The sequence below is a fragment of the Equus asinus genome, chromosome 14 (genome assembly GCF_041296235.1).
Source record: "Equus asinus isolate D_3611 breed Donkey chromosome 14, EquAss-T2T_v2, whole genome shotgun sequence".
NCBI lineage: Eukaryota > Metazoa > Chordata > Mammalia > Perissodactyla > Equidae > Equus > Equus asinus.
Genome location: NC_091803.1, coordinates 2,165,503 through 2,177,844, shown reverse-complemented (window position 1 = coordinate 2,177,844; position 12,342 = coordinate 2,165,503). Strand labels below are relative to the sequence as shown.

The following is a 12,342-nucleotide window of genomic DNA, read 5'->3' as shown; positions in this document are numbered from 1 at the left end:
AGACCCTTGGGCGAGCTGCCTCTTCGACCCTGCAGGACAGTGCTGCCAGATGGCCTCGGACGGCGCCTGAAGACCCCCGTGTGGCTCTGTGGCCTGGCTTGTGTGTTGCTTCTCGAGTTTCTGTCATGTGGCGTGCTGAAGCGCGTGGGTTCACTCTGTCCCCTCAGTGAGAGGTCGAGTCTGATAAGTGTAGCCCGAGTCAGGCGGTGGTGTCCTGCCCTTGCCTGACAGCCATCTGCCCTGCCCGACTCAGCCTTCCTTCCTGCCTCGAATTCCCGCAGAGCCAAGAAGAGCCCCAACCTTCCCGTCTAGCCAGCAGCCCCGCTCAGCAGGACGCCGAGCCCCAGGCGAGTGGGGAGGGCTCCCGGGCCCCCTCCCCTGGCTCCGAGGGGAGGAGAGACACCGCCGCCCGGCTCCTGCAGTCCCGCTGGAAGGTGTACAGACACAAGGTGAGGGTCCTGAGCAGAGCCTGCTGCCCGCTCCACCAGCACCGGTGCACGGAGGCCTTCTCCACCTGCGGGAGCTGCTTTGACATGCGGGCTCCGTGCTGCACAGCTGACATGTGGGAAAGTGTAGGCCCAAGTAGACGCAGTGGAAGTCATGTCACCTGGGGCGAGGGGAGGCAGAGCAGTGAGGGAGGCTGGGTCCCACTGGGAAGGAGAGGAAGTTTCCCCTTCCAGCTGTCCTTGAAGGAGGAGCCGTTCCATTTGCAGACAGAGAAAGGCAGTGGGTTGTCCAGAAGCCTTCGTTAGATAGATCACTGACCTGTCACACAGCGGCCGGGCGCTGGGTCCCAGGTACAGTGACAGGGTGTGGCCCGACCGTGCCCTGGGAACACCCTGCCCACCCCAAGCATAAGCAGATTGATTGCCGAAGCCTCTGTGCAAATTCACACCCAGCAGCAGCCCCTAGTCGGGGGCTCCATGGGAGCAAGCAGCCGGGGTGCAGTCTATGTTATTAGGAATTTCAAAACCTGCCTTGATGGGCTGCTCCTCAGAGGACAGCAGCTGCATGTCACGGGACAGGAAGGCTGTCCACCGAAGTGGGCATGCGTGTCTCAGACCCAGGAGACGGAGGAGCTGCGACAGCACCAGGTTCCTTGTGCTGGGGGAAGTGGGGTGAGGGATGAGGAGCCCCGGGGGGGAGTGGGGTGATGGAGGAGGAGCCAGTGGGGAAGTGGGGTCACGGAGGAGGAGCCTGGGGGGGAAGTGGGGTGATGGAGGAGGAGCCTGGCGGGGGAAGTGGGGTGATGGAGGAGGAGCCTGGGGGGGAAGTGGGGTGATGGAGGAGGAGCCTGGCGGGGGAAGTTGGGTGATGGAGGAGGAGCCTGGGGGGGAAGTGGGGTGATGGAGGAGGAGCCCGGGGGGAAGTGGGGTAATGGAGGAGGAGCCCAGGCGGGAGTGGGGTGATGGAGGAGGAGCCCGGGGGGAAGTGGGGTGATGGAGGAGGAGCCCGGGCGGGAAGTGGGTGACAGATGCCCAGGGGATGAAGTGGGGTAACAGAGGAGGAGCCTGGCGGATGAAGTGTGGTGACAGATGAGGAGCCCGGGGGGAAGTGGGGTGACTGGTGAGGAACCCTGGGGGAAAGTGTGGTAATGGGTGAAGATCCCAGGGAGGAAGTGGAGTAACAAGCTGGGGGGCGAGGTGAAGTGAGGTAACAGGCCAGGAGCCCAGGGGATGTTCCCAGTGTTCTCTTGTGGAGGGAGGAATAGAGTTCCTTTCTTTCTTCGTTTCTTTTTTTGGCCAGGATGATTGTCCCTGAGCTCACATCTGTGCCAGTCTTCCTCTGTTTTATGTGGGACGCCACTACAGCGTGGCTTGACAAGCAGCATGTAGGTCGGCGCCCAGGCTCTGAACCCGTGAAGCCCAGGCTGCTGAAGCAGAGCGTGGGGACTCAGCCACTAGGTCACCAGGCGGGCCCCTGGGGTTCCTTTCTTCAGCTCCTGGGGTGGCTCACTGACTTTCAGTCCTTCAAGGACAGTGGGCTCCTCAGAGGAGCGGAGTGCTCTACAAGAGCTGCTAGTTTTGTAGAACCCAGCACAGGCCTGTTTTCCCCGGCTGAACAGACGAGCGAAAGCTGTTCTCTGCTGACCGAGTGTTGTAAGGTCTTAGCTCCCAAGGTTGCCAGTGGAATTTCTTTATCGTTGCTTCTTCTCAACTTTTGTTATGAAAACTTACAAAACTTAGAGAAAAGTTGAAAGAGTCTAGTCTATTCAACAATATGCTATACTAATTCTTGCCCACCACCTCGAGTCAACGACTGTTAACATTTAGCCATATTTCTTCTCTATACATAGCAGTTTTTCCAGAACCACTTGAAAGTGGGTTTTAGACATTATGGAGCTTCAGTGCATATCTTCTAAGAATCAGGGTGTTCTCCTACTTAACCACAATACTGTTATCGCACCCAGGAAGTTTAATAACTTCATAGTATCGTCTACTGTCCCTTTCAAATTCCTGCAGATGTCCCAAGATGCCATTTGCAGCCGTCTTTGTCAGGCCAGGCTCCGTCGCAGGTTGGATTTTGACTCAAATCCAGTCAAGGCATCGTATTTGGTTCTAAGTCTCCTTCGTGTGGTTTACTTCAGTCCTCCACAGTCTTTTCTTTCAAAAGACACCTTTTGAAGAGTGCAGGCCAGTGTCCTACGGAACGTCCCACATCCTGGCTGTGAGTGTTTGCTCGTGGTGTCCTTTAACTTGTTCCTCTGTCCCCTTTATTTCCTGTAAGGGGGCAGTTAGGGCTACAGGCCTGATTAGGTTCAGCGTCTTTGGCAAGAATATCTCATGGGTGACACCCTGTATGTGACCTCACTTCAAGACGTGAGAAAGACCAGGTCGTCCTGCGTCTGTGTCTCTGGTTCTGGTCACTGGTTCCTGTCGTGGCTGCCAGCTCTGGCCACTGTAGAGAGACACTGTCCCTCGGTAACTAACCAGTAATCTCCAGAGTGCGAGTCTGGCCCTCTGTGAATGGTCCCCACCACTTTCACCTAATGGCATTAGCATCCTTTCCTCATCTCTCCTCAGTTGGCCGTCCCAGATGATTGTGGCAGGTTGACTTTGTTCAAATTCCATCCCTCCACTCAATATCTGGCACTCTTCTTTCTCGGCTGTTCAGCTGGGCATAAACTCCAGGTCCTCCTAACAAGACGGGTAAATGCTTAGTTGTTTACCTTCCAGTACCAAGGAAACATGATTTCAGAGTAAGGACTGTTCTAGCGGTCACTCCCGTGGAGGCAGGTGAGCTTCTCCCTCTGTCTGTCTGAGGGGTGGGAGTATTACTCTGGGCTTCACATTAGTTGCCTATGCACTCTTTTAAAGTTAAGTGCAATCATTATTCTTTCTCGTGTTCACCTGGTCCCGAATTTGGCCGCCCTTGGGTCTGGCTCCTAGTTGGCATGCCCCCATGTTCTGGCACGAGCTGTCGCCTCCCCTGTGCCATCCTCACCCCAGGGCTGGCATCCGCCCTTCCTGAGCAGTGGTTTTGGAGAAGCAACTTATCTGCTTGTGCCCTTCTTTCTCCTCTGCCCTCTCTTCCCATCAGTCCTCTGCTTAATCACGAAGATAACGCATAGAGCACGTGCCTGGAGAGCCCCGCGCCGGCCGCTGCTCCCCTTCAGGTCATCAGGGCTCCCCCGCTGGCTTCCGCTACTCTCCCCTCAGGAGCTGACGCCTTGGCTCTTGTGAACTGAGTCCTTTCTAAGTTTATTTCAGGATTCTGCCTTTGCAGAACTCGAAACAGTCAAATACGCATGCGTCTAGTAAGAGAGCTGAGAGTAAAGCGTTTGAAAGGCCGCTTGATTAGAGATCAGGATCCTTGGGCTTCAGTCTGGGGTCTTGTTGGTCTCCACACGGCCGGGGTCAAGGAAGATGCCTGGAACCACGAGGAGGAAGACCAACCTCTCTGGGAGCTCTCTCGGGCTGTTAGAGTCTTTCCACAGCACAGCTGAAGCTGGGCCTGAGCTGCGAGCTGCCCTTGACAGCAGCCCTTCAGTGGGCGAGTGCCCTGCGCGCTGTGATTCAGAAAGCCGCTTCTCTGAGTGAGCGTTCCGTCGTCTCCATCTTTCTCGAGTCACTGCTCTTCTCTACTCTTCAGGCTCCACGGTTGGACTTTCCCTTCCCCAGCCTACCCCATCTGCTGTCTCAGACTGTCTTTCCCACAGTCTTCATTGCCACTTTCCTTAAACCTATATTTCTTTTGCTTCTTTCTTACACCCTGCTGGTCCTTGTACTCTCTTTTTCCTTAATCCCTCAAGGGACAGATCCTTTCCCCACGACAGCTTTGGGCCATGCTCTCTGGTTAATTCTGAAAATCAGCTGGCTGATGTGCATGCCATCTAGTGGTGGTTGTGAGCCACTCAGTGCATGTGTACATTCTTGGGCTTTGCTTACATCTATGAAAATACGGATTCTGGGGGCCGGCCTGTGGTGTAGTGGGCAAGTTCGCATGACCCACTTTGGTGGCCCAGGGTTCGCAGCTTCAGATCCCAGGCACAGACCTACACACCGCTCAAGCCACACTGTGGTGGCATCCCACATACAAAGTAGAGGAAGACTGGCACAGATGTTAGTGACAGTAAAGTTAGTAAAAGATTTTTTAAAAATACAGATTCTTGGGGCACATCTGCAATGACTGATTCAGCATTTCTCGGGTGCAGCTGACTCAAGTTCCTGGGTGACTGATGACTGGTCAGATTTGGGAGCCAGTGACCCAGACCCCTGAGCGAGGTCCCCTTTGTAACATCGCCAGCAGGCAGTGTCCAGCCATTCTGTGTTCATCCACAGAGGCACCGTGTCGGGACAGCTCTGAGTGGGAGGAGGGGCTTTCTCATCAGACTTGGTCCTCCTGAGTTACTTCTCTGCTGTGCAGACCACACCGACACGCCATCCAGTGATGGCTGCTTGCTTCCTTGCTGTTGCAGATGCGTCTGGCTCGCTCAGCTTAGCCAGGACTGGAGGAGACGGGGGCGCGGAGCCTCCTGGGCTGTGGGCGGTGGGGAGGGGGCTCTTGGTGAGGAGTGTCCTGGGACCCCAACTCCGCTTTCCACCCCTGTTCACTGTGGCAGGGCAGGATCAACGAATGAATGCTGTATTGCAGAAAATTCATCCTCACGCTAATTCTTAATTTATCTCTTTATTTCAGAAAAAAAAGTCTGCTCTGGATGAGGTAAGCAAGGTTTATTTCACCAATTTCAAATTATGTATTTTTACTCTGGAGTGAAATGACTGTGCAGATATTTCAAGAAGCTTCATGAGGTACTTCTTTTCATGAAATCAGACCAGACCCCAACATTAACTTTAAAATACATAAGACATATTAACATCAAATAAATATTTGGGTAATTTCACACTTTCAAAATTCATTCAATCATTCATTCATTCTTTCAACACACTTATTGATCATCAGTTCTATGTGAAGCAACCTGGTGGGCCCTCGGACAGAGAGAGATATTAAGGTAAAGAGTAAACAGGGGCCAGCCTGTGGCCGAGTGGTTAAGTTTGGCACGCTCTGATTCAATGGCCCAGGTTCGCAGGTTTTGATCCCGGATGTGGACCTACACCACTTGTCAGCTGTGCTGTGGCAGTGACCCACATATAAATTGGAGGAAAATTGGCAATAGATGTTAGCTTAGGGCTAATCTTCCTCAGCAAAAAAAAAAAAAAAGTAAACAATCACACTTCAGTGTAGAAGGGGTGGTTTGGGCCTTGTCCCTGGCACTGTGGAGCTGCTGGTCCTGCTCTGCTTGTGAAGGCCTGGGAAGTCCCCACAGGGGCTGATGTTCGAGCTGGGCCTTGAGAATGAGTAGGAACTCACTGGACTGGGAAGGGAGAGAAAGGGCACTCTCAGCAGAAAGTAGAGTCCTGGGCGTGCAGAAGAGCACGGCTTGCTCGGGAAGCACGTGGGAGTGAGCCCGGAAGTGGAGTCAGAGTGCACAGCAGGACGAGTTGTAAACGGCAGAGAGCTCGTGGCATTTGGAGCAGTGCAGCCGGGAGCCGCCCAGACTACTGCAGTAACCTCCTCGCCGGTCCTCTTGCTTCTCCTCCCTCCAGCGGCCTGTTCCCTACACGGCCACCAGGGTGACTTCCTCTCACGCTGGGAACAAAGCCCAAAGCCTAAAGGCACAGCAGCCGTGCTTTGTCCAGAGGCCCCTCTGCACACCCGGAAGCGTCAGGGCTGTTCCTGCCTCTGCCCAGACTCTCTCCCTCCAGATGTTTGGTATCTGCCCCTTGCTGTACTCAGGTCTCTGCTGGAACGGGTCCTCCTCAGAAACCCCTTCTCTGAATGCCCCGTACCACCCTTCACTCCCCAGCCCATGTCCCGCTTTATTTTCTTCGTAGCATTTAGCTCTACCTGATATTTTCCTTTGCATTTTTTTAATTACTCATCTCTCCCATCAGAACGTACGTCCCTGGCAGCAGGGGCCAGCTCTGTCCTTTTGCTGTTCCATCCCCGGTTCCTAGAATGTCCTGGCGGGTGGCAGGTGTTCAGTAAACATTTAGTGAGTGAGCGAATGGACGAACTTGGGCCTCCTCAGGGGGCTGCACGGCGTGTTTATGGACCACCAGCACGTGCTGTCAGCCATGATCTGCCTTCCCCCTCCTGAGACCCCTCCCTAGTCCTCGCCTCCCTTGTCTAAAGTCACGATGGTGAAGGACTTGCTGCACAGGGCCTCTGTGGGGGCAGGTGTGACAGTGGGCAGTGTGCGCACGAAGGACGCTGCCCCCTCTGCCAGGCTTCGGTTGGAGTACTGTCAGCGGCCATCCCCCTCCAGCTGGTGGAGCGGCTCTACTGTCCCGCGAGCGTTGTGCACCTTCCGGCTTGGCTGCTAGTCACTGCGCTGGGGGGTGAGGTGCCCTCGAGAACTGGTGCTCTCGTGTCTTCGCTGTGCTTGTTCTTAACCCCACGTTCATGATGTTCCCGTCACCTCACCTTCAAGAAAAAACGAAGACGTGACTGTGATTCTGGACACATCTGGACCTCTAAACACCCCCATATCAAGACTCAGTGTGCGTGCGCGTCCTTCTCCGCAAACGTTACCAGAGCTGCTGTCTGTGACCAAGGCCAGAGGCAGGGCCCCAGCAAAGTGCCGCCCGCGAGTCCAGAACTCACAGAGCGTCCGCGCGCTTCTCAAGAAGGGCATTTAAGATTAAGGGCGCAGGATCAATAATTCCTCCGCGACAGTTTGAGATCACGCTCCCCTGCTTGACTTTAGAAGATGTACATGGAAAGTACACGAAATGGAATAAACTCTCCCAACATTAATTCACACGACTGTGTAAATCATGGACTAATATTAGCAGCTAAATTTAATAGCACTTAACAGAGGATTCATTTGTATTCCAAGACTCAGTTTACTGCGGATCGAGCGTCTGTGCCTTTTTCCCCCCCCCGAGAGGGTTGGTTTCTGTCGCAGTAGGAGGTGAGAGAGAGGGCTCTGTTAGATGCTCTGTGGTTATGGTGGCACAGGACGTCGTTTTCTCTGCTCGTAGAGCTCGTCCCCTGGAATCTCCCTTCTGGACCTGCCATCCTCCAGGCAGTGAACGCTCGCTTCTTTCTCTTTCCCTGCTAGGTGGCTACTGTGCTCCAGGCGGCTTTCAGGGGACACCTAGCGCGGGCGAAGCTGTTGTCGAGCAAAGCATGTGGTTCAGAATCTCCCAGCGTGCCGAGCCTCCCCAGCCAGGTAATCCTCAAAGGGGCTGGACGCAGACCCAGAGCTCCCGTAGCACCCTCCCCATCGCCTCTGCTCTCACTTCATCAACCAGGGCGGGCACAGGCCTCCTTCAGTCTTCGTGCACACCTTGCCCTGGGGGCGTGCCTTCCTCTCCATCCCGTGGCACGTTCAGGCCAAGCCTCTGGGGGCTGTAGCTTCAGGGGCCACATTGCGTGGAGGTGCTGGGACATCAGGGAGCATGCCCATCTTGCAGTGAGGATGTCAGCTGAAAAGTCTCAGCAAAGATACGAGCTTTCTGTGTCAGCCCCTCCTCTGAGAATGACAGACGTTCATCCTAAGAATGTCCAGAGTCTAAGGATTAAGAGCCTTCCATCAGGAAACGGCTGAGTATATAGCTAGGAGTGATCTGAGAAGGAACCATGCTGTTCTCGGCTCTGAAGTCCAGGCGTGGCCCCTGCCACACCCTGGAAGGGGCCAGAGGTTCTCACAGGTCTCTCCCTCGCTGTCATTATACCACAGAAGTCTCCCTTACCCTGCTCTGCGAGCCCCGTCGTCGAGGCCGAGGGTGACCCAGGGCAAGAGGAGGCCATTACTGTCATCCAGTCTGTTTTCCGGGCACACCTGGCACAGGCTAGGCTCAGGTGAGTCCGACTGGCAGGCCCACCTCTGCCCTTTGTCACAGGGCAGTGCTGGACACACACCGCGCAGGAGGCTGCCCATCCGGAGCGCAGCCCGTAGCGCCCAGGTGATGGCTGTGGGGGCCAGGACCTTGGCACATTGTCAGAGCAAAAGTTACACCTGTGAAAAACTGCCGCTCCGTGCAGGTCGGGCGGGCCACGAGGTCTGTCTGCAGGAAGCAGCCTGTGTGGAACTGTTTCCTCACACTGGGAGAAAACAGACGGGGTTGGATTCTGCGAGGTCCTGGAAACAAGCTGCTGGCTTGTCTTTATGCATTGCTCCTTTTTACAGAAAAATGTGGTGCGATCCCAGTGTTCAGGAAGACATGGCTGTTGCCAGAGCCTTCCTACAGCAGCACACACTTGTTCTAATTAGCGCCCTTCCTGCTAGATCTGCCAGGGGTTGGTCAGGGCTCTCCTGGTTGCAAAAACTCAGAACCCAGGGCCGGCCCCGTGGCCGAGTGGTTGAAATTCCCCGTGCTCCACCTCGGTGGCCCGGGGTTCGCGGGTCTGGATCCTGGGCGTGGATATACCCCACTCATCAGCCATGCTGTGGAGGGATCCCACATACAGAGTAGAGGAAGCCTGGCACAGATGTTAGCTCAGGGAGGATCTCCCTCACACAAAAACCAAAAAACAAAAACCCATTGGATGGAGAGGAATTTACAGTGAGACTCAGAGAACGCCCCTCCGGGCACAGGGCAGGGCCGCTCCCCGCCAGGTGTGGGCCAGCACAGGGGCCAGCTGCTTGGAGACCCAGGCGTTCCCCTCCCTCCCCACTAGGCTCGTTCTGCTCTCTCACCACAGACCTCTCTGTTTCTCAGCCTACATGGCAGAAAACCACAGCCAACTGTCACTTTTAAGTCTGCAATTTCTCCTGCAAAAGGAGAGCCAGACCGAGTCAAAGTCTCAGGTCCTGATTCCCTGTGACCTGGGATGGGCCTGGGGCTCAGCATAGGTCGGGGGTCCCTCCCTGGTGTGGTCAGTCCTGGCCAGAAGCTGGAGAGCTGCCCGCCTGGTGACCACATCCCCCGGAGATGGGGCCCTGAGAGACAGCTGGGGAGAGGAGGGCGTCTGAGGCCGGGTGCCCCAGGGAGACTGACAGCCCACGCCTGAGGCCCCCTCCTGCAGCCCATCAGGACCTGCACTTGGCCGGTGCGGGCTGCCCTGCTGCTCACATCTCTCGGGGAGTTGCCTCCAGCACATGCGTGAGCCGCTGTCGGCCCCAGTCGAGTCAGAGCCAGCTGGTTTCCCTCTCTCTTCCAGTGCTGCCAGCCACAGAGCTGCCACTGCCGCTCCCCCCAGGAGGAGGTCTGCCTTGGCCGCACCCCGCGAACCCTCCTCTCCACCCTGCCCTGCAGCTTCTCCCGGTAATTTCACTGCCTTTTGAATTTTGATGCAAGGGGCAGCTGGCCCTCTGAGCGTTAATGGGGGCTCGTCCCTCCTGTGGCCACCTGCAGACTAAGTCATGCCTTCAGCAGGGAGACGCCTGGCCAAGCCTCCCTGTCACAGTTCCTCTCGGCCCTGGACAAGCCCCAGGGGACTCCCTGGAGCCCGACAGTCCAGTGTGGGCATCAGCGTGTCTCCCGTTACCTGCAGGCCACACCCGGGAGCTTCGTGGCTTCTGTGTCTTTGGTTTTTAATCTCAGCTCTAGCTGGAGCTGGGTGGTTTCCCTCCCTTGGGCCAGTGTTTCTCCTGTTTTTTGGTTTTAAGTAAAACTTTCCTTGCATTTCCTTTTCTGCTTCATTAAGGCCAGAAGCAGTCAGTGGAGAAACCCCTGGACCTGGCAGGGGAGCCACACCCCAGTTGTGAGGCCTGGTCCGCACTCTGCCGGACTCCTGACGTGGGGCCCCGGGCAGGGCCCTGCCGTTCTCTGGGCCTCCTCATGTGCGAGGTGGAAAATTGGGCGAGACAACTCAAAAGTTGCTTTCAGTCCCCAAATCTATGACTCTGTGACCGTACTTCAGATCCTTTCTCCCTTCTGCCGTAATTGGGAAGCTTTGTCCACGGCCGCTTGCTTTGACTGTCACCGAATGCCAAGGAGCAGCCGAGAGGCCGTGTTCGGAGGGCTGAGACTGTCGTTAGCCTGAGAAGAGCAGTGTTGAGGTCGGATTTACGAATGTGGCACGCAGGGTCAATGCTGTCGCCACACTTAGCTCACATGGCAGTTTCCAGTGAAGAAGTGTCCTTTGCTGAGTCCTTAGCTCACGAAGATGGAAGCAGAGAGGGACAGGCGCATGCAGGGCACGTGCTTCCTATCAAGGAGGAAGTACAAAAGGAGCAGATTTTCTGAATCGAGAGATGTTAGGGTCGAAAGAAGGGCGGACGTGACAAGCCCTGCCCGTATCTGCGGCCGTCCCTCTGCAGATTGAGTGCTTCTAGTGTGCGTGTCATTGCAGGTCAGGAAGACAGTGAAGTGAGCAGTGGGGAGACCGTGGAGGGACCAGCTGCTGAGGACGAAGCGCCGAGGCCGTGGGGGCCAGGGGAGCCGGCCGCCCCGCAGCCCTGCTCTGGTGAGTGGGAGGCCGTGGCGGGGCCACAGCCAGGGCAGAGCCAGCACTCAGCTCACAGCAGGCCCGAGGCTGAGTCCCTGGGCCTGGAGACCCCTGCCCGTCCAGGGGCTGGCCTGCTGGGGCCTGTGTCTCAGAGAATCTCCTGCACTAGCTAAGGGTTTTACACCATGTCCCACCTGGAAGTCACCACATTTAAACTGCGTTCTATCCACTTCAGTCATTTTTTCTGGCCATGTCAGAGCTAGCAAACCTTGAACTTTGATATTCTCTCCAAAACCTCCAGCTGTAAAGCTCAGCAAACAAAGATGAGCAGCACTGGGGTTTTAAGGAAATACGTGCAGATGCGCAAAACCTGAAAATCCAGGGGCCGTGCTGGAAGCTTTGGGCTCCCCAAAAGCTTCAGACTCTTCTCTAGAGACCCATCTCCCGCGGGCTTCCCCAGCCCGTGTCTGGTGCCCTTCAGACGCTTTGATCAGGGCTGCGTGTTTGTCTGAGCTGCCCTTTCTCTTCTGGTCACGTCAGTGCCTTTAAAGCAGCCGCTTCATCCTCCTGTCTAAGGAGGGTTGTCGCAGGACGCAGGCTGGCCTTCAGCTGTATTTACCCGGGGAAACGGGTCTGGGTGAAAAGTGTCAGTCAAACCCTTGTTTGATCTGATTTTGAAAGGGTTTTTAAAGAAAAAGAAAACTGAAATAACCTGGAAAACTGATATTTTTAAAAATTTCTCATTTCCACTTTAATATTAGTTTTCTTGGAAGTTACAGAAAAAAAGCTGACACAGTTACAGTTTCTATAGCATGGTTGAGTCGTAATTTCCTTCCCATTTTATCTCAAATCAGCCACTGGTTCCTCTTTTACTTTCATCTTTTTGAAGCAATAAAACTAAGGCCCTCTCCTGTGGCCGGGGGGGCCAGGCTGCTGGGTGGTGACCCTGCCCTTCCCCACAGCGCGGCCCCCATCCAAGGTGGCCATTTAGGGTGTCGGTGGTCAGTAGGTGGCACCCGTCCCAGCAGAGATGACAGGATTTGAGAAACGTAGACTTGTGTGAAGAAAGGAGCGTAAATGGGGGCGGGTCACTGGGTACTGCCCTGCCTCCTCCACCGGCGTGTTCTCACAAGGAAGCTGGCTCTTACACACGCAGGTGGCTGCCGGCCTCATCTGCACACTCGCCCGGGGCCCAGACCGCCGGGACCTGCTGCAAGGATGCCTCTCAGGGGACTCCTGCCGCAGACCTGAGCTTCCTCCGTGCTTTTGCAGGTGTTATGCTTTTTGGAAATGGCCAGAATGCTAACAGCTGAGCTGGGAGACTTGGGGGGGTGGTTGCCTGGGAAATACTGAGAGTGGCTTTGGCGTGGCGTGAAGTTGATTCTGAAGGTCTGTCCTGTCCCTCACTCCTTCTGACTGTGACCTTGGGCTCACCTGCCAGCAAAGAGGTGAAGTGTAAGGTGTCCATAACCGGCGCCCTGAGGCGGGCCCCAGCCCCGA

At 55.6% G+C, this 12,342-nt stretch overlaps 1 protein-coding gene across 26 annotated transcripts in view; it reads left to right on the top strand.

Moving 5' to 3' along the window:
- IQCE (IQ motif containing E) overlaps positions 1–12,342 on the top strand; it is a 46,645-nt gene that overhangs the window by 33,376 nt on the left and 927 nt on the right. For 17 of the 26 annotated variants that reach the window (XM_044747562.2, XM_070484123.1, XM_070484118.1 and 14 more), the window contains 6 exons: positions 282–449; positions 5,140–5,163; positions 7,568–7,678; positions 8,189–8,310; positions 9,613–9,716; positions 10,747–10,860. In XM_044747562.2, coding sequence (XP_044603497.2) covers positions 282–449; positions 5,140–5,163; positions 7,568–7,678; positions 8,189–8,310; positions 9,613–9,716; positions 10,747–10,860 — 643 coding nt within the window. Of the gene's footprint in view, positions 1–281; positions 450–5,139; positions 5,164–7,567; positions 7,679–8,188; positions 8,311–9,612; positions 9,717–10,746; positions 10,861–11,998; positions 12,115–12,342 lie in introns of those variants that run through there. The other 9 variants (XM_070484116.1, XM_070484114.1, XR_011494047.1 and 6 more) reach the window with 7 other exon arrangements.